Here is a 27,546-nt window from a genome sequence, read left to right on the forward strand (position 1 = left end):
AACTAATTTTTTGGAAAGACATTTTTTTGAGCTGATTTTTCTGATCGTTTTTTATATTGGATTGTAAAGTCTGCTGGGATTGGAAGTTAATTTCAATATTTGGGACAGTCTGGCGTATGAGTTTTGTCGGCACTTATACGCCTTCAAATTTCGTCAATAACGAGCAAAAAATCAAAAATTATGTTTTTTTTTTTTTTTTGGTATTTTTCTCCCACAAATTTAAGGTTTGCTTTGAGATTTAAGCCTATCGAGTTTGTGTATTTTACGTTTGTTGCAATTTTAAAGACAATTTGTGGCGTATGAGCTTTGTCAATACGTATACGCCCCCAATTCACTCATAAAAATCTTGAAAACCATCATAAAAATAGTTTTCTTGTATTTTTTTTTAAATTCCATTCCTAAACTGAGTTTTTATTTGGAGAACTACTTATATGGCAATTTAATAACATATATTTTAAAATAATTTTTATATCAAAATCCTTAAGGGCGTATACGTATTGTTGATAATAATACTCGTTATAGTTTCCTACTAACAATCAACGAAAAAATCATCAAGAATTGCCTCTTGAATATGAATTTTTCAATTTCCCTGAGGAATTTCTTCTATCGTATTATTGGGTCCACTGAGGTTTAAGGTTAATTTCAATATTGGGCGTTATGTGTCGTATGATTACCGTCAATACTCATACGCCACTATTTTACTCATAGCTACCAACGAAATAATTGAAGAAGGGTTTTTTCCACCCTCATTAAAAGTTCCTTCAAAAATTGAGTATTATCTAAAAAGTTCCTTCAATAAAAAAAAAAAAAAAATACCACGTGACGTATACGTATTGCCAATACCCATGCGGCTTCTAATTTACTCATAAAAACTCATTGGAAAATCATTAAAAATATGATTTTTTTTTTTAATTTTCCTTTCAAATTTTGTTGCCCACATTTTCCTGAAGTTGATAAATTAAAACACTCAGACTGCATATTAGTTGTGGCTTTTGTTGTTGCTGTTGGAACAAAAAACGTTTTAGTGTCAATTAATGCTAATTAAATTTGCCATAAACTCACTTGACAGCAGCAGCAAAATGTTGCTGCCCAGCTTGTGGCTGACTGACTGGATGGCTGGCTGTCTCACATTCTCTTCGTTAACTGTAGACAAATCTAATGCAACATTTAATTGTCAACTATGCCGTAATGTTGTCTGCATTGTTTAGAAATGAATTAAGTGTGAACATTAAGAGGAGAACTCTTCAGCATCGCCATCATCATCATCATGAGCGGGTTTTTTTTATCATCATTCTTCTTTGTGCTGTATGTGTGTGTGTGTGATATGTCGAGCAAATAAGATGCCGGATAGCCCTAGGGCAAAGTAAACTATGCTACAGAGATATTTATAGAGAAGTACTGGCAGGGCCACATTAACATATGCATGCATGCAGTATCATTATTAACGTTTGCCTTACGTTCCATCATTTTCAAATTTAACAGCAGCAGCAACAGCAGCATGTGTGCTGCAATAGCATATCGTTTGTTTTTTTTTTTTTTTTTCTTCTTCATCTTTTTGTAATGTTAATTATGGCCAGCTCATGGAAGCGGAGGGATAAAGTGAGAATGGAAAAAATGACATCAACCCAGGCCAGATGATGATATTTGCTGTAAGTGATATGCAAATAAGGCGTTTTAAGTTAAGTGCCAGTGGCTGGGAGGATTTCTTGGGAAATTAATTTAGGAGCGGATTTAATGGAGTTAAAACGGCGGGGTTCGAAATTTAATTTTATTGTCCCATTTTAAATTCTCCCAAAGGGACGTAATGTAGGGACACAAAAGGGGCGTATGATTGATTCTAATGTCGATGGGACGATTTTGTTGGAAATTAATTTGGAATCTGGTTTAATGGGGTTAAGAATTTGTATTATATGATTTCAATAAATTCTATGTTGATATTTAAAAAAAAGTTCCATGGAGCGTATGATTGATTTTTTATGTAGAGATACCAAGGGGCGTATGATTTATTTTAATGCAGTAGGTTCTTGAGGGCGTATGATTATTAAAAATTAAAAAAAGAATAGATAGCATAGAAAATGAAAACTTAGAAGCATTTATTGTCCAAAACTTAGGAATATAAATGATCCCCAATTCAAGGATAATCAGGTTCCATATGAAAACTCCGTTTTATACCCTTAGGCATATGGCTAGATGGGGTATGTATCATTTGCCATTGGTCAAAATGTGCCTCATCGTAATAACGCTTTTAGATCCTAGGTCTCTTTGGACCAAATCCGTTTCAGGGCCTTTGGAGTCGATCTAGTGATGTTCGCCTGTCTGTTTCTCTGGCTGGTGCGCACGATAACTCTCGAAGGGAGCATACGATATATTTTAAACTTGGTACATTGTAATATTATTATAAAACTTAGATCGAGTTCGGAGATGGGCAATATTGGTTAACTCCTTCTAGTAAACCTCCACCCCCCCCCCCCAAAATGTCGAATTTTTCAAGAAAATGTTTTATTGCACAAAAAGAGAAAGGATAATCTGATTTTGCTCCAACTTTTGCGAATCCTAATATTTGGATAAGTGCTACGTCAGGTGCGAAAATGGACAATTTCGGTCCACTGCATTAAGTACCTCCCCTACAAAGGGTCAAAATTTTGAATGATTTTAACTCCTATAAAATGTGATGTAGGAGTCCGATTGTCTTTAAATTACAAACATCACAATATTTTTACTAACTCAAAGTCAGGTGCGAAAATGGACAATATCGGTCCATTCCATCAAGTACCTCCCCCACAAAGGGTCAACATTTTGAATAATTAAAACTCCTATAAATTATTATTTAAGAGTCCGATTATCTTCAAATTGCACACATCACTATATTTTTATTAACCCAAGGTCTGGTGTGAATATGGAATATATCGGTCCACTCCTAGTGGTGCCTCCCCCAAAAAGGGTCAACGTTTTGAATATCCAAAACGATCATAAAATCTGAAATAAGCGTCCGGTTCTCTTCAAATTCCACACATCACAATATTTTTATTAACCCAAGGTCTGTTATGAATATGGAATATGTCGGTCCACTCCTAGTGGTACCTCCCCCACAAAGGGTCGAAATTTTGAATATTCAAAACGATCATAAAATCGGAAATAAGTGTCCGGTTCTCTTCAAATTATACACATCCAATTATGTTTACTAACACAAGATCTGCTGTGAAAATGGGATGTATCGGAGCACTACTTCTGGTACCTCCCCCACAAAGGGTTAAAATCTGGAATGTCTATAAATGTCTCATTAAACGCGAAAATAACATCCGATTCAATTTAGACTTGGTACATCTCAATATTACCATCAACAGAAGATCTGTTATAAAGATGGTAGAGATCGGACCGTTTCTTCTGGTACCTCCCCCAATAACAATATTTTATCCAAAATAGGCCTCCGGTTCTCTTAATATTTCACTGGCTGGTATGTTTTTTATTAATTTTAATACCCGAAAAATTATTTGAAATGGAACAATTATTTTTAAATTTCCAAACCTAAATAGTTTTGTGGAAATTTTTATTACCAAAAATAAATTCGTAAAACAATTCCCCACATTAAAAGTAATTAAACATAATTACAGAACAGAAACTACCAAAACTCTGCTGTGTGACATAAAATTTGTGTTGGTTTGTTTTCAGTTTTTAGGCCAGACGACAGCCGCAATGCTCGTTGTAAGCGCCAAAGGGCATGGAAAACAAAACAAAAACACATAGTTTTGGTATTTCCAACAGAAACTTAAATACAAACATTTAACGCTTGGTTAATAATTTTCTGTTTTCATTTGTCAACAATGGATAATTTTTTATATGGAGCATGGTGGCGAAACAGCCCAAATTACACATCAACTAAGTGTATAGCCATCAACCAAAGTGTGATTACAGAATTGGTCTGCTTTCGAACCCCCCAAAAATATTTTCGGTTGGTGTGACACAAAAAATTATATGGATCTCCTAGATATGAAATGAACATTAATTTTAGCATTACATAAATTAAAAAAATATATATATTTAATGAGAAACAAATTTAAATGACAATTTCCAGTAATTATTTAAAATAGAGGACATTTTTCAACACTCGAATGCTATAAATAGCGGAGGTTATGGGGCGTATGATTGTTAATAATTAATGTGCCTGGGAGCGTATGAAATTGTAAATTGATCATGAACGTCATACGCCACCATGGCCAATATGAAGTGAAGCGATATTGAAAATAACAATTCTCACCTCAGGAAGTAGAATTAAACTTTATTATGCCGAATGAGCTTACCTTAAGCATACGTCATATAGTGCGTATACGTATTGACATTGCGTATGCGCCTTAGTATCTTAGTTCTCAATACATATTTTACAAAATATTCCTCATTTTCTATTGGCATAGCAATGTTTAATTTTTGAGAGCTTATAAAGACTTCTTAAAGATATTGTCTTATTGCAGATCGATTTTTTTCCCTTTTTTTTTCCATTTAGAGCCTTTAAATCAATTCATTTAATTTTTTATATCTCTCATTCGCTTTATTTTTCTTTAACCTCCATTTCTTTCTAATACAATTTAGTCTCCTTCTACCGTCTCCCTTGTCACTCCATTATCTCGTTTTTTTTTGTCCACTCTTCATTTTCCACGAAAGTCACGTTCATAATTATACCCTCCACCAAAAATTTCTTTCTTTGTTGTCAAATTACAATAATTATTTTAGCTTCAATTTTACCTACCCCCTCACTCGTTCCGTCAAGTCTCCTCACTTTATTATATTTCAATTAGTTTCATTATGCCACAAAAATGTTAGATATTTGGGGCATATTTGAGAAGGGAGATGGTAGATGACATTCTTTCAGTTCCAAGAAAATATTTTGGGTTTAGGTATTAAGAAAATGAAGAGAAATTTGAATTTATTTTTTAATATTGTTATTGGCAAAAAAAAAAAATGTTTTTATCTTAGGATTGTCAATGAAAAAAAAGCGCAATGATAGAGTTGGAAAAAGGCTAATGAAATATTGAGCAAAACATGAAATAATTAAGTTTTATTTACTTCATAAACCCCTGAACGTATCACCCCGGTATTACAATATAAACACTAATAAAATAAATCATACGCTCCTAAGAACATCCATTGAAAAGTAATTATACGCCCTTAAAATGGAGAATCATTTCGCTCTTTTCAGAATCATTTCTTTTCTTTTCCCTATGAATTCATTTTTCCGATTTACGACAATCATAGGTCCCATTGAACTAATGCAACATATTTAAGCATAGGCATAGTTGAACTAAAATAAGTCATACGCCTCTTGTCGATATAAATAAATATAAATCATACGCCTTTTTTTGAAACTTCTTTCTTTTATGAAATGTTTGTTGGTTTCCACATATTTTTATCCTTCCTCCCCGAATTCTCCTGTTATAATATTTACCTTTGATTCCCAAGACTTGAAGTTTTTTTTGAGGATGTATGCCCATTCTTCACCATCTTTTGTTCTATTTTTAAGGTAAGTCCGGAAAGTTTTGTTCGGAAACATGAAACGAGCATTCACAAATTGGCAGTTGAGTTTCTCTTCAAAGTGTTCCAACAAAGAGTGTTCTCGGAAATTATTCAAAGCCCTGTCTTTAACACTGTAAAGATTTTTCTGGAAAATATCAAAATATTTTCAGGAATACAACAATCTTGTCAAAAATATTTCAAATATTCTAAAAGGATTCAAGAGTCATTTGGAAATAATTTTTCTAAAATATTTTAGTCTTCTCACAATGACGTCCATGCATCCTCTCAGAATATCTTTGTCATAACCTCTGAGAGACTTCAACATTTTGAATTGAATGCTCTCTAATTAATAGTTTTTTTCAAGACTTTTCAAGATTTCAAAGACTTGTCTGTAAAACCAAAATGGCTAATGGGAAAGATATCCCTGGAGTACTACCATCTGTCTGTCCGTCTGTCTGTCTGTTGTAATCACGCTGTCTGTCGAAAGAATTGTGGTAGAAGGCTGAAATTTTGCATACATGTATAGTTTACAGGCTAAGTTCGGAAATGGGTCATGCCGGTCTACGTTTTCGTATAGCCTCCAAATAACGGTACCTCCCGATATTATTCGGTATTTTCATGATTTTAGCGACATTTTTTGCCGGAATTATTTCAAATTTCGCATTTGAAGTTCGTAATGGGTACTACAACATATGGCAAAAATTTTCGTAAACAAGTCCACGTCTTCGTTTAATACCCATACAACGGTTCTCAATTAAGTGGCAGTTTTCGGATTTAAAGAATTGCAAAAAAAAAAAAAAAAAAAAAAATCGGCCCGGTCGATCTTTGCTGCTTTTTTACTTATTTTCTCTTAAAGTTTCTCATGAAGTTTCCGCTTAAAAATTTTAAAGTCTTTCCTGGAAAACTCCGAAATCGCCCATTTTTTCTGGATTATTTCTAAAGTTTTATCAGAAACACTTCAAAGTCTTCTCTGAAGGAATATCTTTAAGAAAATATTTTAAATTGTTCGTGAAAAGATTTGAAGACCTTAACTTCTTCTCGGAAAGATTTTTAGCTTCTTAGAAATATTTCAAACTTTGGATGATATCAAGGCCTTCTCATAACGACTTCAAGGAAGGCTATTTTAAATTCTTCGAAGGACGATTGTTAGATATTTTCGGGAAAATTTCAGAATTCCGTCAAAAAAGCCTTCCCATAACGATTTCAAAGAAGGCTATTCTAAATTCTTCGAAGGAAGACTGTTAGATATTTTCAGGAAAACTTCAGAATTCCATTAGGAATCTAGCACTGAAATACCCCCAAGTATTCTCTGAAAAAACATCAAAGAAATCCTTGTATTCTTCTTGAAAATACTGCACAATTTTCTCTGGAGGACTTGAAAGTCATACAAGAAAGAATTCTGGCCATTCTGAGGAAGATTTCTAGTTTTCCTCACGAAGACTTCTCTGAAATTGCCTCTAAAGGATCTCAAATTTTCCTCTGGAAAACTTAGACATTTTTCCCCCTAAAAAGATTTCAAATCAAACATCAGGAAGAGTTCTGTTACGTACTTCTAAAAATTCTATAAAAACTTTCATGATTTGCTTTGGGAATCTTCAAAGTCTTGACAAATAAAATAGAATTCACACAAATTCTACCTCAGGATGTCTTTTCTGAATGATTCGAAGTATTTTTTTTTTTTAATAACTCAAACTTTAAAGCCTTCTCTGGAAGACTTTAAAATCGTTCCTAAAAGAGTTCTGGAGAACTGCAATATTTTCTCTAAAGATCCCAAAGATTTATCAAAAAAAAAAAAAAAAAAAAAAAAAAAATCTTCTCTCGCAGCCTTTTCAGAAATCCTGAATTTTCCTGGGAAGAATTTAATCTCAGGACTGTTTAATTTTTTTTTTTTTAATTTGAGCCGCTGTATCTTAGACAATTATGACCAAATTTCCTCTCTTTGTCTCCCATATTATCCCATCATTTCCCACTGTAATTTTCCAGGCATTTTTCCTTTTTTTCCTCGTTGACCAGCAATTTATGGCTGCCATTGGATGGTGTGTTTTGAAATAAAACGAGCAAATAATGGCTGCTGTGGCACATGTGGAAATTTTCAGCGAAGGGAAATAAAAAAACACTGGCAAATATTTCGATTTTCCAGCCAATAACGATGTTGGAGTTTGGTACAGCATATCAAAGATTATGGAGTTGGAGATATGATATAGAAGAAGGGGGGAGGGAGGTTGCAGGCTGGCGTATATGAATGAAGGAAGGGGGAATGGAAGATCAACAATCTGCAACAAATGGTGTTGTAATAAAATGCCTTTTTGCAAAAAGAGCGGCTACGCGACGTTCATAGCTTGTTTTCAAAACGACAATTTAATCGTCGTCGTCGTTGTTGTTGCTGTCGTTTGCAAAAATGACAATAAATAATTCCTCCATTACCAAGTAAACGGCTGGCAAACCGTCACATACTGGGGCAAAACATTTACATTATTAAAACAACAATAGCAACAACACAGCGCAGCACAAATACCCTGGCAATGTTGCACAAACTTCTCCCCCTCCCTCTCTCTCTTTGTGTCTTCACACCCCTCTCTGTGGTTCTCCTTTTGAAATGAATGTTTTATGAAATCGGAACATTTTCGAGCACAAAAATATATATATTTATTTACAACAACAAGGTTTTTCTTTTACAACAACATTTAAGTGAAGCATATAAATCAGTTTAAATACAACAACAGCAACAACCATGGCAATTGTTAAACTGGCTATAACAACTGCAACCTGCAAATCGTTTATATTCTCAAGTCAGTCACACACTCCGAAAAGGCTGACATGCAGGTTGCTTGGTTGGTGGTTTGATGGGGCTGCCGGACAGACTGGCTAGTTTGTTAGCCGAAATCCGTAAAAGTCTTTTTTGCCAGCCGGCTATGGGGCAATGAAAACTTAACAAATAATGGTGGGAAACTTTGTGGAAAATCCAACAACACCAAAAAATGAAAGACTCTGGCCACAACAGCTTCCCATGCCGCAGCAACGGCAACAAATCCAAGAAACCCATAAAATTTTTGTTTAGTCTCAAAAAACGAGCTTTTAAAAAGTTGTTTTTGGTTTTTTATTTTGTTGTACAACAACAAATACTCAAGTGTTGCAACATAAGATGCCGACAATGACGACGACCACCTGCCACTTTTTAAACGTTAGAATACTTCACACTTTACCATGGTGGGTTCCCCCTTCCCCCCTCTCAACATTGTTAGTGGCAGCTTCAAGCCATTGCCGTCTTTTTGTCTCTCACGAGTTTTTATTCAAATCTCCGAGGCAAAAAAAAAAAAAAAAATGCAAGCTGAATGTTTTATGGAGAATATCTACACTTCAAGAAGAGATGTGAGGTGGAGGTGGGACTCCGTATTTGCTGTATTCACTTTTAGTTTTGCAAAGTTATTTTTTGTTGTTGCAACAACAACAAAAAATTTGTCTTCATTTGTAGTTTGTCATAGTAAGAGGATTTCTTAGGCCAGGCAGGCATTGCAGTTTTTGCTGCAGCGAGAGAAAGAGAGAGAGAGAGAGAGGGAGAGAGAGAGCCTCCAGGCAGGCAAACACATTTAATCTTATCAGACGAAGAACAAAAAGGAAAACTAGAACTAAGACTCTACTACTCTTCTATTATCTCTCAAAGGCAAGGCGACAAGACCATTTACACCAAAAAAAAAAAAAAAAAAAAAAAAAAAAAAAAAAAAAAACTAAAAAGAATCACCCAAGGAAAATTTGTTTTCTTCTTCCACTCTCTCAAGAGACTTACTTTGCTGCTTTGATTCCTTTTCCACATTGTTTTTTTTTATCTCCATCCTTTTTTTCCTTTCCAAGTGTTGGGCTGCTCTTTATGGCACCCCAGGCGACATTTCATGCAAATTAGTTGCCACAAACAAACCTACGCCAAAAGAACTATGGCAACAATAACCGGGCAGCAGAGAGACCCGGCCCAAACAAATAATGACAGACAACAGCAAACAGATTTCCACAAATGCAAGCCAGATGAAGATAGTCAGAGAGGGAGAGGAAGGAGGTAAATTGGGGATATCAAGAAAACTGCTTTCAAAGGCAACATACAAATTATAAAATATAAATCATGACACTCACAAATGGCAATGGAGAACACAACATTTGTTTTTTTGCATTCTCTTTGGATGACTCTGTGTGTGCAACAAAGTGTTGCATAATTTGTAATGAGAAGACGTTGACGTATACGTATGGTTGTTAATCATACGACCATCCCAGGGGGGAGATGTTAGATTTATTTAAAAGCTGGAGAGAATGGACATTCTTTTAAGGATGGACAAAAGTTTTAATCTGGCTGATGGACCAAGGGAGACTTGAAAGTGTTCTTCAGAAGATTTTAAAGTTTTCTCTTGAAGACTTCTCTAGGATACCTTAAAGTCTTCTCTAGAAGTCTTCAAAGTCTGCTCTAGAAAACTCCAAAGTCTTCTCTATAAGTCTCCAAAATCTTCTCTAGAAGACACCAAAATCTTCTCCAGAAGACACAAGTCTTCTCTAAAAGACTCCAAAGTCTTCCCTAGAGGACTTAAAAATATTCTCCAGAAGTCTTCAAAGTCTTCTATAGAAGATTTCAAAATTTTCTCCGGAAGACTTCAAATCTTCTCTAGAAGACCCAGGGAGACTTGAAAGTGTTCTCCAAAACACTTGAAAGGTCTATCCACAAGACTTCAAAATCCTCTCCAGAAGACTTTGAAGACTTCTCTAGGAGACCTCAAAGTCTTCCCAGAACACTTCAAAGTCTGCTCTAGAAAACTCCGAAGTCTTCTCTAGAAGTCTCCAAATTTTTTCTCTAGAAGACACCAAAGTCTTCTCTAGAACACTCCAAAGTCTTCCCTAGAGGACTTAAAAATATTCTCCAGAAGTCTTCTATAGAAGATTTCAAATTTTTCTCCGGAAGACTTCAGATCTTCTCTAGAAGACTTGAACGTTTTCTCTAGATGACCCCAAAGTCTCCTCTAGAAAACTTCAACATATTCTATTTTTCTATAGAGGACTTCAAAGTCTTCCCTAGAAGACTTCAAAGTCTTCTCTGAAACACTTCAAAGTCTTCCCTGGAAGACATCAAAGTCTTCTCTAGAGGATTTCAAAGCCTTCTCTAGAAGACTGCAATGTTTTCCTCAGACGAAGATATCAAATACTTCTCTAAAAGACTTCCAAGTCTTCTCTACAAGACCTCAAAGTAATCCCTAGAAGATTGCAAAGTCTCCTCTAGATAACTTCAGTCTTCTCTGGAATACTTTAAAGTCTTCTCTAGAAGATTTCAAAGTCTTTTCTAGGAGCCTTCAAAGCCCTGCTTAGAACACTTCCAAAAAAGACTTCAAAAATTTCTCCAGGACACTTCAAAATCTTCTCTAAAACGCATCAAGGTCTTCTATAGAAGACTTTAGAGACTTCTCTATAGTCTTTAAAAGATATCAAAGACTTTTCAGAAAGCCTTCAAATGTCTTCTCTAGTCTCCAAGATCTCTTCCGAAATACATAGAAAACAATGATATCTTCAGAAAGGTCTCCTATGTGATCACAAAGTTTAGAAGACTAAAGGTTTTTCCCACAGAAGACCAGAGGGTCTTCTCATAGAAAAGCAGAAAGTCTTTCCAGAGAAGCCGCAAGATCTTCTCAGAGAAAAGAGCAAGGTTTTCTCATCGGAGAAGATCACGAGGCCTTCTCTAAGAATGTCAGAAACAAAATCTACTTCCGAGTGTCTGGTTAGTGTTCTCTGGGAAAAGCAGAAGCACTTCTCAGGGAGGAGCAGAAGAACTTCTCACAGAGGAAGGACATAAAGTCCTCTCAGAGAAGAGCATAAGAGGCCAAAGGTCCATTCTGGGAAGTTCATAAACTTCTCTCCGAGAAGTGCAAAAGGACTTTTTCGATAAACCTTTGAGGTCTTCATACATTAGAATGTCAGAAAACTGCTGGAAAGTCTTCTCATAGAAAATCAGGATAACCAATCTTCAAAATCCGGCGAAAGACCAGAATATTTCTTTCTAAAGAGTAGGATAAAAATGTATTCTCTATTTTTATAAATCTGTAATTTACTCTAGAAAAGCCTGGTTAATATTGACTTATGTGTCAGATCCTCATAGAAGACTGGAAAGTGAGGTCCTTAAATAGAGGTCTTATAGAAATGCAGAGTCCCTTCTCATAAAAGAAGGTCTCTCATACACAGAGTTCTCTCATACAAAAACCAACTTTTTATTTCTCTGTTTTTTTTTTTTTTTTTTGGATGGTGTAATAGGGCACTTTTCCACATACATGCCAACCTCCAAAATTAATAACACTCATGTGCCACTCATACCTGTGCTCTATTTATCCAAGAGTTTAAAAAAAATTGATTTTTTAAGGTCTGTGCTCACTTTAAATAAAATATCATAAAATATTCGCTTGCGAACTAAAAACCTCTTGCTAGAAGAGAGAGACTTTTTTCTTTCCTAGAGGATTGTTTCCTTTAGATTATTTTATGGAAATGCAAGTAATACTCTCTAAAAGTAAATTTTTCATCCCTTTTCTGTATGGCACGTTATTGCGTATAAGTGTGAATATTAATCATACGCTGATGTCGACCAAATTGATAACACTCATACGCCGTAAATGAAATTAACCCCTACCCGTTCCATTTCGTGGCACAACAGTTAATTTTTATGGCCATACTTTTGAATGGCTTAACTTAACAATTTATGACCTGTTCTCCCCCCGATTCACCGATCTTAATGAGTTTATAGCGTCGATTCATAACTCTTGGGGTCTTTCCAGCCTTTGGTGTTGGCATTAAAATTTGTTAATTTTTTTCTCTTCAAAAAATATGACAATTTTTATGCTTCGTACATTTTTTTAACAATGTTGTTAAAATGTTCGGGAAAAAGGAGAAAAAAATTATCACTTCGCCGGCCAAGTTCAACACACTCTTAAGTGGTGCCACCGATGTTGTTGCCATCATTCCTTTGCAACTTAATAGGAGCAAGTGGAATTAAGTTACGCGCTATGCAGAAGGCCAACATTTATTGCCAACATTTATGACTTTTGCAGAGACGACGAGGACTAGGGACAACAAAACAACAGCTGGGCATAATTTCTTCCTCGATAAAATTGTGGAGTCACCATCCAAGGGACGAGGAAGAGGTGTAGAGGAAGATAACAAAAATAAATGAAAAACATTTTTTACGACTTGTCCACATTGTGCGTTAATAGTGTTTGAAGCATTCTGCTATCTCTTGCTCTCCTTTCCATTGCAACTTTGGAGTTATCGTCAACTAGACGGTGACGCCTTAACGCTTGGCTGGCCCCCTCCAAACATGAAATCCTTTGAAGTCTTGTTCGGAGCCATAAAAAATCTAAACATAAATTATTTGTTTTTATTTGTTGTTGTATTTTAATATTTTCTAATTAGTATTGCCGCTGCACGCACCTGAGGTGTTAAGTATGGGCTTTGATTTCAATCGTTTTGATGATGGCGTGATAGATGAAAAAAAAAAAACGTTAATAGAAGGATATCGTTTTACAACTCCTTTGCCCCAAAGGAACTTTCACACGATATGTTTTTTGTGTTTTGCAAGTACTTTTGAAACGCTTTGATGTTCAGTGAAATAAACTCGAAAAACAAATAATGAAAAATTGTTTTATGGTGCGTATACGTGTTGACAACACTAATACGGCCTGGTTAGGATTTTTTTTTATTAAATCGATAGCAATGCTTTAGTCTGATTTGTCCTCCTGTATTACTGAATGCATTGTTTTTTAAACTTTTTTAAAAGTTATTGGCCTAAAAACTGAAAAATTCGGTTCTTATGAGTTATATCCAGACTGTTATGATTCTAGAAATCGTCAAAGAAAAAATCCCCCATGGTTGGTTTCTTAAAATAATCGCGAATATATATCTGAACGTCCCTTAAGAAATTTCTAAAAAATATTACGGTTATGATTCAAAAAGGCTTTTGAAAAAAAAAAAAAGAAAAATCCTCCATTTGGTCGCTATGCCTATATTTGAAGTCAATTCTAAAGAAATTAATGGCCCTGAGACCACTTGGAAAAAATTCCCTAAAAAGTTCAAAACTTGGTATCTGCTAACTCTCGAAAAAAAACTTCCCTAAAAATCGATGACTTGTCATTGAAAGTGAACTGAATGTCTTTGCAGGTATTCCTTGCGTAAAAATTGCGATCAATGCGTCTTTGAAAAACATTAGTTTTCAATTTCTCATTTGTCTCCGATATTCCTTCGAGGAGAATTCTTAAAATATCCTTGATTATGATTATGAAAATCCTTGAGGAAACACCTTCAAGGTTCACTTTTTTTTTATAAATAAATAAAAAAAAACATGGAAAATAAATAATTTCAGCTTCGAAAGTCTTCTTGAATACAAATGATAATTTTTCAGAAAGTTTTCACATTTTTATTTATTTTTTGAAACTTTTTCTTTGAAATTGTTGTTTTTTAATTTTTGTCCTTGAATAACTCATGAACCGGTCTTAGACAGTCCTTGGAAATTTAATAATAAAGTCTCTCAAAACTTAACCAAATTTTTTTCTTAAAAATTAACGATTATGGATCAAAAAGTCCATGATTGATAGGCTTGTAAAATTCCTTGAAAAAATTCCTTAGAAAGTGTTCTGATTGGTCTTTATTTGGTCCTTAAGAAAATAACTTAAATAATCTTCGCATATGGTTCCAAAGATCTCAATCTTAAAAAATCAACGATTACCGTTTGGAAAGCTCTTGAAAAGTCCCTATAAATCAACGAAGATGGCTCTGAAATTCTTTGGGAAAATCCGTTAAAACTCTAGGGCAATCGGTCTTCATTGGAGGTTCCTTGAGATAAGTTCTTTAAAAATCTATTTTTTGATCACTAATAGTTCTTGAGACAATTCCTTAAAAATTATTTGTGAAATAAATTCAAAAATTTATTTAAAAAGGACGATATGGTCCCTGGCATATTTCAGTAAAATCTGTTTTTTAAAAATCCCTAAAAAGCTGATGATTTTTGTGTGTTCTGGTCCTTGAGGAAATTCCTATTATTTTTAAATCTATAATTAGGTCTCTGTAGTTAGCAGCATTTGCAGCAGCTTTTTTTCCTGAAAAGTTCCTATAAACTCCACGGTTCAGTTTAAGGTAGTCTTTTTTTTTTTTGTAATCCCTTTCAATCTTGAAGATTTTTCCTATGTTCGTCCTTGGAAAAAACTCCAAAAAAAAAAACTTCAGTTTGCTATCTGCTGGTCCTTAAGAAATTTCTTTAAAAAATAACAGCAATGGATCTGAAAATCCTTGTAAAATGCTTCCTTATAAAATGCTTTGAAATCGAAAATTCAATGTCTGCTGGTCCTTAAAAATTTGTTCTACTGATCCTTGTGGAAGGTCCTTACAAAATCCACGATATGTTCTCTACAGCTGATCGTTTTAAAAATTCTGTAAAATTCCTCTATTGTAAATCAAAGTCCTTGTGCAAAATTCCTTGAAGGGACCTTCAATGCAGGCCCTTGAAAAAAGTCCTTTAAAAGTCTACCATTTGGTCACTGCTGGACCTCGAGAAAATATCTCCAAAAATCCTTAAAATCCTTCCAGACCCTTAAGAATATTCTTCGAAAATAAACGATGATAACCGGACAAAATTCCTTAAAAATCCACGCTTTTACTTTTCTGTCGTTTCGAAAATTTTTCGAAAAATTCTCTAAAAAAACTATGAATTTTGTTCTAACAGTCCCTGAGAAAATTTCTTACAATTCCTTCTATTTTCTTGAAGAAGATTCCTTAAAAATCCAAGGTTTAGTCTGTGCTGGTTCTTGGAAAAAGCCCTTGTAAATAATCAAAATTCTTGTAAATAATCATGATTTTGGGTTTGGGGAGTCTTTCGAAAAGTTCCTAAAACCCATAGATTTTAATCCTGAGAGTCCTGGAGAATTTTTAGAAAATACACATTTGTGTTTCTATTAGTTCTTGGTTGGGGGGGGGTTTCATAGAAAAGATACTCCTAACTCCACGATTATAGCTCTGAATATCTTTGAAATTATTATTTCAGTAAAGGTCCTTGAAACTAATATAAGTCTGTGTAAAAATTCCATATAATTCCCAAAAATAGCTCTGCCTTACCTGCATGTCAAATATTCTCAACAATTCATTTTATTTTAATCCAGTTGCTCACTTCTGTCCAACCCTTGTCTTTACTTGTCCTTTTGTATGTGACACACCATAAATAATCAATTGACAAATGTGATGTCCTTTCTCGCATATCCTGGAGATAATAAAACTGAAATGATAACTGACATAAATTGAAATGGCTATTTTTGTGACCTGACTGGAAAAGTTCGGAAACTAAGTTTCCATGAAGGACATGTTTCTTTTCTCTCTTTGGTATTCAAAATATTTAGAAAAAATTGTTATTTTGTGTCCTTTGGAAGTTCCAAGGTAATTTTATTAATTTTGAAAACATCTCTGAGTCACATTATGATGTCCTTAGAAGGCCATTATCCTTGTTGTAGCATAATCTCTTATCATTTCTATTATTATTACTACCACTACCAAATTCAATATCCTTTTCTTTTTCTTTGGCAGTCATTAGTATGCCATTGTTGTTGTTGCTATTTTTGTTTGAGCATCTCAAAATGTCCTTAAATGTGTTAAAAGGATATTTTTGGGTTTTAAGTGTTTATGTTTGGGCCATTATCACAGCTATTTGTTTTATTATTACTTTCCTCGAAATATTTGTTATCCTTCTCCGTCCCCCCTTTTCGCCTCATCCTTCTTCTGGTCCTCCCCTATTACTATGACCTAACATTGAAACGTTTTAGCTTTTATTTTTTTTTTTGTTTTTTACGATATTTTCGGTTTTTGACAAAATGCCAACTCTGGAAATTATGAAATCGTCTAACTTTGGCCCATTACGTGTTGCCGCTGTCGTGGTTGGAAGGAAACGAAAAAAAGAAGGGGAAAACTCATTTAAAACAATGAATGGACTGAATGAATGAATAGATAAATAGTCATTTCAATGGATATCCTTGATGATAATGCTACTCAAAATTGTTGGAAAAACAGAAGATAATAGCCGCTGATAGTCCAACAAATGATGGCTAATAATCAAACAGCAAAATAAACCAGTTTGGCCTTGTTGGAATTTTGAAATGAAATTTTAAATATTTTCCTTTAAATGTTCTTCTAAAAGAGTCCTTTAAGAAAATTCAAATACCATCCTCTTCATTAAGGTTTTGAGGACAGTTTGGCCTCTTGAAAATTTTTGAGTCTCTTAAATCCGGGGGTATTTGTCATTATGTCAATTAACAGAAAGCTATCATCCCGCTTTGTGGGTATTGTGTGTGCGTTTAGCTCCTGTTGTGTGCATAAGTCCTTTCTAATGGTCTTAAGGAATTAACTGAGTACACTCAGGCAAAAATGTTAGATGATTTCAAGGGAAAATGTTTACTATGGACAATATATCGAGGTGCCACAAAAATGTTGACCCAAACAAGCATATCATATTCCCAAGAACATATTTTTGTAGGGTATAGAGACGACGTGACAGCACTCATACGACAGAGTGGCACAAGTGGGTAAAGATAAAAAGTATCAGTCGGTTTTGCCGACAGATGTATACCCTCAATCAATGCTCGATTATTTACATGTATTTTGACAACATATATTCAACTTGCTAACCCTCTATGGGGTAGGTTCCGCTATGGTATGGGCATATTCATCTCAGGTTTTTGGTTGAGAGAAATATTTAGATATAGCAAGTTGTAAAGCAACGTCTACATGTTTCGCAAGTTAGGACAGATATAAGTATTGAAAATTATGACCCTTTGAGGCTGAGGTAGTACCAGAAGGGGTTCGGGGTTGTTGTATCTGAAATTTGAAGAGAGCTGGATGCTTACTCCGCTTTCTCTGAGCCTTTTGGTATTTAAAACCTTAAACTCTATATGGAGGAGGTACCACAAGGAATGGTCCGATCTCTGCCATATTTATAACAGAGCTTGTGTTGATGGAAATATTGAGATATACCGAGTGGAATCGGAAGTTAATTTTGCGTTTTATGAGCTTCAGGGATATTCGGAATTTTGACATTTGTGGGGGAGGTACCAGAAGGACTGGACCGATATATCCCATCTTCACAGCAGGTCTGGTGTTTGTAGAGGTAATAGGGTCTGTGAAATATGAAGAGAATCGGATACTTATTTCGGATTTTATAATAGTTTTTTTTATTCAGAACTTGAACCCTTTGTGGGGGAGGTACCACAAGGAATGGTCCGATCTCTAGCATCTCTATGACTGATATTGTGTTGATGGAAATATTGCGATATGCCAAATCTGAGTGGAATCGGATATTAATTTAGCGTTTTATGAGGTTCATGTATATTCAAAATTTCGACCCTTTGTGAGGGAGTTACCAGAAGGAGTGGACCGATATATCCCATTTTCATAGCAGATGTTGTGTTAATAGAAATATTGTGATGTTTAGAGTTTGAAGAGGACCGGATGCTTATTTCGGATTTTATGATCGTTTTGATTATTCAAAATTTTAACCCTTTGTGGGGGAGGTACCAGAAGGAATGGTCCGATCTCCAGCATCTCTATGACAGATCTTGTGTTGATGAAAATATTCAGATGTGCCAAATCTGAATGGAATCGGATGTTAATTTCACGTTTTATGAGCTTCTTTGATATTCAAAATTTTGACCCTTTGTGAAGAAGGTACCAGAAGGATTGGCCCGATATATTCCATTTTCATAGCAGATGTTGTGTTTGTAGAAATATTTGGATGTGTAGAGTTTGAAGAGAACCGGATGCTTATGTCGGGTTTTATAATCGTTTTGTTTATTCAAAACTTTGACCCTTTGTGGGGGAGGTACCACAATGAATTGTCCGATCTCTAGCATCTCTATGACTGATCTGATGGAAATATTGAGATATACCAAGTCGGAGTGGAATCGGATATTAATTTAGCGTTGTATGACCTTCATGGATATTCAAAATTTTGACCCTTTGTGGGGTTGGTACCAGAATGAGTGGACCGATATATTCCATATTCACACCAGACCTTGGGTTAATAGAGACATTGAGATGTGTGTAATTTGAAGACAATCGGACTCTTACATCACATTTTATTAGGGTTATAATTATTCAAAAATGTTGACCCTTTTTGGGGAGGACTTGATGGCGTGGACCGATATTGTCAATTTTTGCACCTGACCTAGCACTGATGTAAATATTAGGATTTGCAAAGTTGGAGCAAAATCGGATGATCCTTTCTGATTCTATGCAGTAAATTATTTTCTTTGAACATTTCGCACTTTTGTGGGGGAGGTACCAGAAGGAGCGGGCCAATTTTGCCCATCTCCGAACTCAATCTAAGTTTGGTAATCATATTACGATGTACCAAGTTTGGATCAAATCGGATACTCTCTTCGAGGGTTATCGTGCGCAACAGCCAGCTAGACAAACAAACGGACGAACGGACATGTCGATCTAGACACCAAATGTCCTGAAACGGATTTTGGCCAAAGAAACCTAGCTTCGAAAACCGTTATTGCGATGAGGCACGTTTTGACTGTGTAAAATGATATATAGCCTCTTTAGCCATATGGCTAAGGGTATTAAAGCTATTATGCGTATACGTGTTGTCAATACTTATACGACAGGGTGACTCATGTGGGCAAAAAATAAGAGTTCGATTAAAATTCTTCAAGATTTTAAAAGGAACTTCAATTGCTATCAAATTATTGTCTTCCTATAAAGGTCCTTGGAAAATATTTGTATCCTGAAAATTTTCCTTATTTGAAAATCACCTCCATCAGATGTTTTTCCTTTGGTGTAACATTTCTTTCAAATATCAAACCTACCTCTATGGGCTATTGTTGCACAGGTGCCTTGGGAATGAATGTTGATCGCCTCGGCGTACAAAACATTGTTATTGATGGTCTTCAGCCTTCACCTCCAGCAAAATGGGCATTTTCCCCCATATCCTACATGGGGGGAGTTCTACAACATTAATTCCCCTTAAATTTAGTTGGATGCCAGTCAGTAAACCCCAGGTACGAGAACGACATGCTGCTGGTAGGATATACCAGAATCATTTGTTTGTTGTGTCTACCTACCATCAATGATTTGCAAATATTTTGCCTGGAATGATACAATAACACCTGGTATTTGAAAAAAAAAATACATCCTTGGAAGGCAGGTCCTTTAACACCTTTCTTTTTTCGGAAGGGAATGCAAAAAGCTTTTAAAGTTGATGACGGCTATTGTTTTCGGTTGGGAAAATATCCTTCTTTCAGGACATGACAATAGCCAGTTTTTTTGGTTTTGGACGAAAAAAAGACATGTAATTTCTTGAAGGCTGAGCTGCTGGTGGGTCATAACATCAGCAGATTTTTTTGATACATTTTCTCAGAATCCCTTCATGTGAGTAATGAAAACATTTACCTTTTCGCCTTGTACTTGATTTCGAAAATGAATGCCTGGCATGATATGGTGTTGTTGGGGGTCATCAGCATGTCGTTTTTTTCTCTTCTTGGCAATTTCAGCCAAAGTCTGGGGGATTTTGGCATTAGACGTCAGGTAGGTATTTGTGGTCATTTTCATTCAAATTGGTTTTTCAATAAAAAACTAAGTATTTTTGGTGCCAAAACCAATCAAGTCATGTTCTCCATGGGTGCTTAAAACACCAATAATTAATTTACCAGCCAAAGCACTTGGCATAATCTGGCTGTCTATTGTTTTGAGGTCTAGGCCTGATAATTAGCCTTAAATATTTTTTATTTATTTATTTTTTTTTTTGCCTTCAACTGAAATTAAATTTGTTTCTCTCTCCCCTTTGTTTCATTGCAGGATGTCTTGCATAAAATATGTGTCCCACACGGCCAGGTAATGCGCATTGTCATATTCAAAAAGAATGGCGTCCAGGCCATGGTGGAATTCGACAGCTTGGAATCGGCAACCAGAGCCAGGGAAAATTTAAATGGAGCTGATATTTATTCGGGATGTTGTACTTTGAAAATTGATTTTGCCAAGGTGAGTAAGTCAAAAAAATAAAATAAATAAAATTAATAAAATAAATAAATAAAAAAATAAATATTAATTTATTTAATAAATAAATGAAATAAAAATAATTATAATAAAAATGAAAATAATTCATAGAATACTCAAATTTGGTAATATTGTTTCTAGGGCGTATGACTATTATTATTTTGAATAACGGAAGGTAAATGGTGACGTATGAGTAATAACAAAAGTTATACGAACGGCGTATAACCGCTGATGTCAATCATACGTCACCCAATACCCACCATTATTCGCATTAAAAACAGTCATACGCCCTTGAAAACAAATTTTGAGGTGTATTTTTTAGATTTTCATTTTTATTTCAATTTCTCCTTAGTTTATTTTTTTAATTTTTTTTGTAGAGTTTTGATCCCAGTTCCAAATTTTTCTTTTTTTGATTTATTGGAGCACAAACTTAACCCTTGCTATTTTTTTAATCGTTATCTTTTTCCCCTTCTTCTCTAGCCGGAAAAATTGAACGTCTACAAAAATGAACCAGAAACCAGCTGGGATTACACTCTCGCCACTGCAGGTATGTAAAGGCCAACTTCTTTGCTACATTCGTTTCTTTCCTTCTTCTTTTGTCTTTCTTTTACTTGTTGTTATTTTTTTCATTTATTGTTCCTTTTGCCACAAAAACGAAATTCTTATTCACAAAAATACATTTTCACTACTCTATCTGTATCTCTCTCTACTATACTCTACGATTTCGATCATCAAAATTATCGAGAACACACACAGTACCAACAGTCCTCAACCCTATTCGAAGATAAAAAACATGTTAGGTAAACTTACACACTTCCAAAAAAACTTGAAATGCTTTTAGGCGTATGATTGTTGTCAGTACTTACACGTAAAAATTCTGCAAAAAATAAATTAAACTAAGAAGGTCTCAGAAGTTCTCACATTTCGTAGAAAACATCAATGATGATCTCAGAGGTCCTCCACGCGATAGTAGAGGTCTCTAATCGGTCTACTGTAGAGACTGCCTCTAATTCCATTTAATTAGCAGTAGATGACCTCTTATGCCATCTACTCTCCACTAGAGGACCTAAGAGGTCATCTAATCAATAGTAGCTCATCTTCTCTGCAGTAGAGGACCTCTTAGGTCATCTACCTCACAATAGAACACTTCTGAGGTCATCTACTCTACAGTAGAGGGCATCTGAGAGCATCTACTCTACAATAAAGGGCCATTGGAGTCATTTACTCTAAATTCGAGGACCTCTGAGGTCATCTACTCTACATTCGAAGACCTCGGAGACCATCAACTGTTCTGTAGAGGACCTCTGAGGTTATCTCTACATTCAAATACCTCGGAGACCATCTACTGTTCTATAGAGGACCTTTGAGGTCATCTGCTTGTCTGTAAAGGACCTTTGAGATCATCTACACTTCAGTAGAGGATCTCTGAGATCATCTACACTTCAATGGAGGACCTCTGAGATCATCTAATTTACGATAGAGAACCTCTGAGGTCATCTATTCTTCTGTAGAGGACCTCTGAGGTCATCTATTCTTCTGTAGAGGACCTCTGAGGTCATCTACTATTCAGTAGAGGACATCTGAGGTTATCTACTCTTCAGTAAAGGACCTCTGAGGTCATCTACACTTCAGTAGAGGACCTCTGAGGTCATCTACTCTTTCGTAGAGGACCTGTGAGGTCATCTACTCTTCTGTAGAGGACCTCTGAAGTCATCTACTCTTCTGTAGAGGACTTCTGAGGTCATCTATTCTTCTGTAGAGGACTCCTGAGGTCATCTACTATTCTGTAGAGGACCCCTGAGGTCATCTACTCTTCTGTAAAAGACCTTTGATGTCATCTACTCTTCTATAGAGGACATCTGAAGTCATCTACTCTTCTGTAGAGGACTTCCGAGGTCATATATTCTTCTGTAGAGGACTCCAGAGGTCATCTACTCTTCGGTAGAGTACCTTTGTGGTCATTTACTCTTCCGTAAAAGAACTCCGAGATCATATATTCTTCTGAAGAAGATCTCTGAGTTCATCTACTCTTCTGTAGAGGATCTCTGAAGTCACCTAATTTACGGTGGAGGACCTATGATGTCATCTACTCTTCTGTAGAAGACCTATGATGCCATCTACTTTTCTTTAGAAGACCTATGAGGTCATCTACTCTTCTGTAAAAGACCTTTGATGTCACCTACTCTTCTGTAGATGAACTCTGAGATCATCTAATTTACGGTGGATAACCTATTAGGTCATCTACTCTTTTGTAAATGATCTCTGAGGTCATCTACTCTCCAATGGAGGTCCTGTCAGGTCATTTGCTCTCCAGTGGAAGACCTCTGAATTCATGGATATGTTATCTGGGTCCATCTACTCTGTAGTATATGAATACCGAACTTCTCTAATTTGCAATAAATTATGTCGGAGCCAATCTACTTAATCGTAGATGACCTCTCCTTTGCCGTGGACGGTGTAGTCCGTTTTCTCCACTGGGGGTGACATCAATATATGAGTTCTGAGTCCATCTGCTCTATTGTAGATGACCTCTGGGTTCATTCTCTCTACGGTAGATGAGCTCTGAGCGCAGCTACTCTACAGGAAATTGTCTCTGAGTCCATCAACTTTACGGTAGATGTCCTTTAGTCACGCCTACGCATCAGTAGAAGTAATTTTTAGCCAATCTACTCAACAATGAGCTCATCTTCTCTACATCTCTTCTTTGGTGGATGACTTCCGCGGGCTTTCCACCCATATTTTAACATCTTCTCTTATATTTTTTTGCATCTCTACTTCTTTGTGGTCTGCTATACGTCAAGAAAGTTGATGGTCTTTCACTTTGTGTCACGAAAAAAAAATTAACGTTCTTTCGGGATTATTATGTCTCTGTCAGGATAAGAATAAGAATGGCTTTTTTGGCCTGGAATTTTTTCTCATGCCAGGGGGGAGTAGAAAGCTTCTCATTTTCCTAACCTTTTTCTCAGCTCCTTAACATCATCACCTTGGAGTTGGGTATTTGGAGATTCAAGACAAGCAAACCAGCCAGCCTTATTCTTTTGTGGAAAATGGCGATTCATTGACAACAGGATAACAATTGGTACTGCCTGCATACCTTTAGGCTTTTAATTTGGCGAAGCATTGAAGTAAATGATGTGGGTGCAAGATGCAAGGAGTGGGGAAAGGTGGTTTGAGTGTGATACAGGCAGGCGAGACAGAAATAATGGAAAAACTAACGAGGTCTTGCAACATATGGAAGTCGAAAGGGTGTGTGAGGGTACGACAGACTCATGTAATATTTAATTTATTTTCTTTTATTCTTCCTCCTATTTTTTTGGAACGCCAATAACACCTTTCAGCCATGCAATTTGTCTGGCAAGCCAGACAACCCAATTTTTCCAACTCCAAGGGGAACCCGTAAGTCGCATCCAATTTTTGGAATTATGTCGGTACTGAACTTTTTTTGGTAGTTTTCCATTATCCTGTCTTTTAATGTTGTCGCTCTTCCGTTGTTTAAACATTTACCAAGTCTTGAATTTTGCTTTTTGTCATCCCTGATAGCGTTTTTTTTTATTTGAAAGGTGTTCAGACAACCAACCCCACCAGACGGACCCGCCGTGTCACTGAACAATGTCCTCCAAACTTAAAGTCAGACCTCTCCGAATAAATAAAAGACCAGAGAGAATGGGAAACAGGGAGAGAGAGAGAGAGAGAAAAAAAAAACACAAAAGAATGGGTTTGAGGTTGTCTTGTATTTTTGTGTTCCGCTTCCTTTTGTTGCTTGACAATGTCGGGAAATTTCCATAGTTTTTGTTGTTGCATTTTTTGCGCCATGAAAATAGCCTCCTGACAATAGTGTCATAGACAATTTGCATTTAATTCGCAAAATAAAAAAATGAAACAACAAAAGGAAGTTGGTTTAAAAGGGACAACAGAAAATGTGACAACAACGTGAGTTCATAAACTTTCATGCCATGTAACAACAAGGTGGGGAACTTCGATGGCAGTCTGGTGGAGGAGAGTGGAGTCGGTAGGGGAGAGGGAGGGGGAGTAAGGAATCAAAATTGATGATCTATGGAGATATCTGCATCGAGGATGGGGAACCCTGGCGCCATCTACACCGCATTGGATGATGAAGTCTAAGAATCCGTTCGCTTACCAATGGATGACATATGTAGCCATCAGTAGATGACTCCTGACGACATCTACCTTAAGGTAAATAAATCCTGAGGCAATCTACTTATCTGTAGATGACCCTTGAGGCCATGTAATTCATAATATACGATTCCGGAAGCGACATACTTCTCAGTACGTTACCCTTTTCCCCAAAAAATGAGCCATAGTATGTGACCCTTATAGTAGGTGACCTATGGAGCCATAGTAGATGACCCTCGATGACATCTACTTCAAGGTAAATAACTCCTGAGGCAATCTACTCTCCTGTAGAAAATTCTAGGGGACATGCAATTCGTAGTATGCGATTCCAGAAGCTACTTCCCAGTTGATGACCCTTGAGGCAACCTTTTCCCCAATAAATGAGGTCATATACTCCCCAATGAATGACCCTTGAGAACATCTACTTTACAGTTTATGACACCTGAAGTCATCTACTTTCCAGTAGATGTCCTCCATAAGGACATCTACTTTCCAGGATATAACGTTTGAGGCCATCCCAATATATGACCCTTGAAGCCATCTCTTATCTTGAGATGGCTGCTGAAGCCTTATGCTTCTCAGTAGATGAATTCTGAACATCTACTCTACAATTTATGATCTGTGAAGACATCTACATCATGGTTGGGAAACTCTGATACCATCTACGACCCTTGACGACATGTACGTCAAGGTAAATAACTCCTGAGGCAATCTATTTTCCTGTAAATGACCCTTGAAGACATGTAATTCATAGTATATGACTCCGGAAGCCATGTACTTTCCAGTAGATGAACCTTGAGGCGACCTTTTCCCCAATAAATGAGGCCATCCCCAATGAATGACCCTTAAGGACATCTAATTCACATTTTATGACACCTGCAGCCATAAACTTCGAGGACCTCTGAGGTTATCTACTCTACATTCGAAGACCTCGGAGGCCATCTACTGTTCTGTAGACGACCTCTGGGGTCCTCTACTTAAAGATCTACGCTTCTGTAGAGGACCTCTAGGGTCATCTACTATTCTGTAGAGGACCTCTGAGGTCATCTACTTTTCTGTGGAGGACATTTGAGGTCATTTACTCTTCCGTAAAATACCGCTGAGGTCATCTATTCTTCTGAAGAGGATCTCGGAGTTCATCTACTCTTCCGTATAGGATTTCTTAGGTCATTTACTCTTCCGTAGAGGATTTCTGAGGTCATCTACTTTTCTGTAGAGGACCTCTAAGGTCATCCACTCTTCTGTAGAGGATCTCTGAGGTCATCCACTCTTCTGTAGAGGACCTCTGAGGTTGTCTGAAATCATATAGTCTCCAGTAGAGGACCGCTAATGTCATCTATATGTCAATGGAGGACCTCTGAGATAATCTACTCTCCAATGGTGGACCTCTGAGGTCATTTACTCTCCAGTGGAGTACCTCGGAAATCATGGAAATGTTATCTGGGCCCATCTACTCTGTAGTTAATGAATGCCAAACTTCCTACTCTGCAGTAAATCATCTCAGAACCTATCTACTTAATCGGAGATGACCTCTCCTTTGTCGTCGTCGACGGCGTAGCCGGTCCTCTCCACTGGGGGTGACATCAATAGATGAGTTCTGAGTCCATGTACTCTATTGTAGATTACCTCTGGGTTCATCCACTCTGCTGTACATGAGCTGAGTAAATCTACTCCAAAGGAAATGGTCTCTGAGTCCATCTACTTTCCGTAGATGCCCTTTGGCCACATCTACTCATTAGTAGAAGTCATTTTGCCCATCTTTTCAACAGAAGATGAACTCTGTGCTCGTCTTCTCTAGTGGATGACTTCCGCGATCCTACCACCAATATTTTAACATCTTCTCTAATATTTTTTTTGCATCTCTACTTCTTTGTGGTCTGCCGTACGTCAAGACAGTTGGTGTTTTTTCACTTTGTATCACGACAAAGTAGATGACCCATAAGGACATCTACTTTCCAGGATATAACCCCCGAGGCCATCTACTTCCTAATATATGGCTCTTGAAGCCATCTACTTCTCTCGAGATGGCTGCTAAAGCCTTATACTTCTCAGTAGATGAATTTTGAGTCCCTCTAATTACCTATAGATGTCAATTGAGATCATCTACTACCCAGTAGATGACCTTCGAATCCATCTACTTCCCTGTAGATGACCTCCGAATCCATCTACTTCCCTGTAGATGAACTCCACAGCCATCTACTACCCAGTACATGACCTCCAAGGCCATATATTTCCCCGTAGATGACCTCTGAAGCCATCTACTTCCCAGCAGATGACCTCTAAAGCCATCAACTTCTCAATATATGACCTCTGAAGCCACCAACTTCCCAGTAGATGACCCTTAAGGCCATCTACTATACATTAACCCCCATCTGGCATCATTTTCCAAGTACCCCTTAATATTTATTTTTGCTGAATATTCCGAAAAAAATATTTTTATGGGATTTTAATCCAATTTTGACAGATTTGATATTCCCACTGCCAATGTTTAGATTAACGGTGTGTGTTTTGGCTGAATTCATTATTCCGGCATTTCTGCAGTTGTTGTTGCTTGCCTTCTTCTTCGTCATTTCTTGTTTGGGGGGCTGATTGTGGGCTTCTTCTTTATTTGATGTTTCAGCTAATTTGTCGCGTGTCACTAAAATGTGTGAGTTGTTTTTGGCCTGCTGTCGGTGTCGGTGTTGTTGTTTTTGCTCTTTTGCTATTTTGAATTTTTATTGTGCTAAGAAAACAAGCAGAAGTGTGGTCGGCCGGTTGGTTGGTCGTTTGGTCGGGGCAACAACACCACTCAACCAATTCATTTCATTCATTTTTATGGCCATTTTATGCGAATTTTTATTTCGATTTTTTTTTGGGCTACGGAATTCA

The 27,546-nt window shown here is 36.4% G+C and overlaps 1 protein-coding gene across 8 annotated transcripts in view; it reads left to right on the forward strand.

The window, feature by feature from the left end:
• The window catches only part of LOC101888418 (heterogeneous nuclear ribonucleoprotein L), a 263,137-nt gene that overhangs the window by 114,172 nt on the left and 121,419 nt on the right, over positions 1 to 27,546 (forward strand). For all 8 annotated transcript variants that reach the window (XR_009343724.1, XM_059128975.1, XM_059128979.1 and 5 more), the window contains 2 exons: positions 20,347 to 20,529; positions 21,025 to 21,091. Coding sequence is in view for 7 of the 8 variants with exons in the window: in XM_059128975.1 (XP_058984958.1) it covers positions 20,347 to 20,529; positions 21,025 to 21,091 (250 nt within the window). In the remaining variant the exon portion in view is untranslated. The remainder of the gene's footprint in view (positions 1 to 20,346; positions 20,530 to 21,024; positions 21,092 to 27,546) is intronic.

This window comes from Musca domestica, unplaced genomic scaffold (assembly GCF_030504385.1).
Source record: "Musca domestica strain aabys unplaced genomic scaffold, Musca_domestica.polishedcontigs.V.1.1 58, whole genome shotgun sequence".
Classification (NCBI taxonomy): domain Eukaryota; kingdom Metazoa; phylum Arthropoda; class Insecta; order Diptera; family Muscidae; genus Musca; species Musca domestica.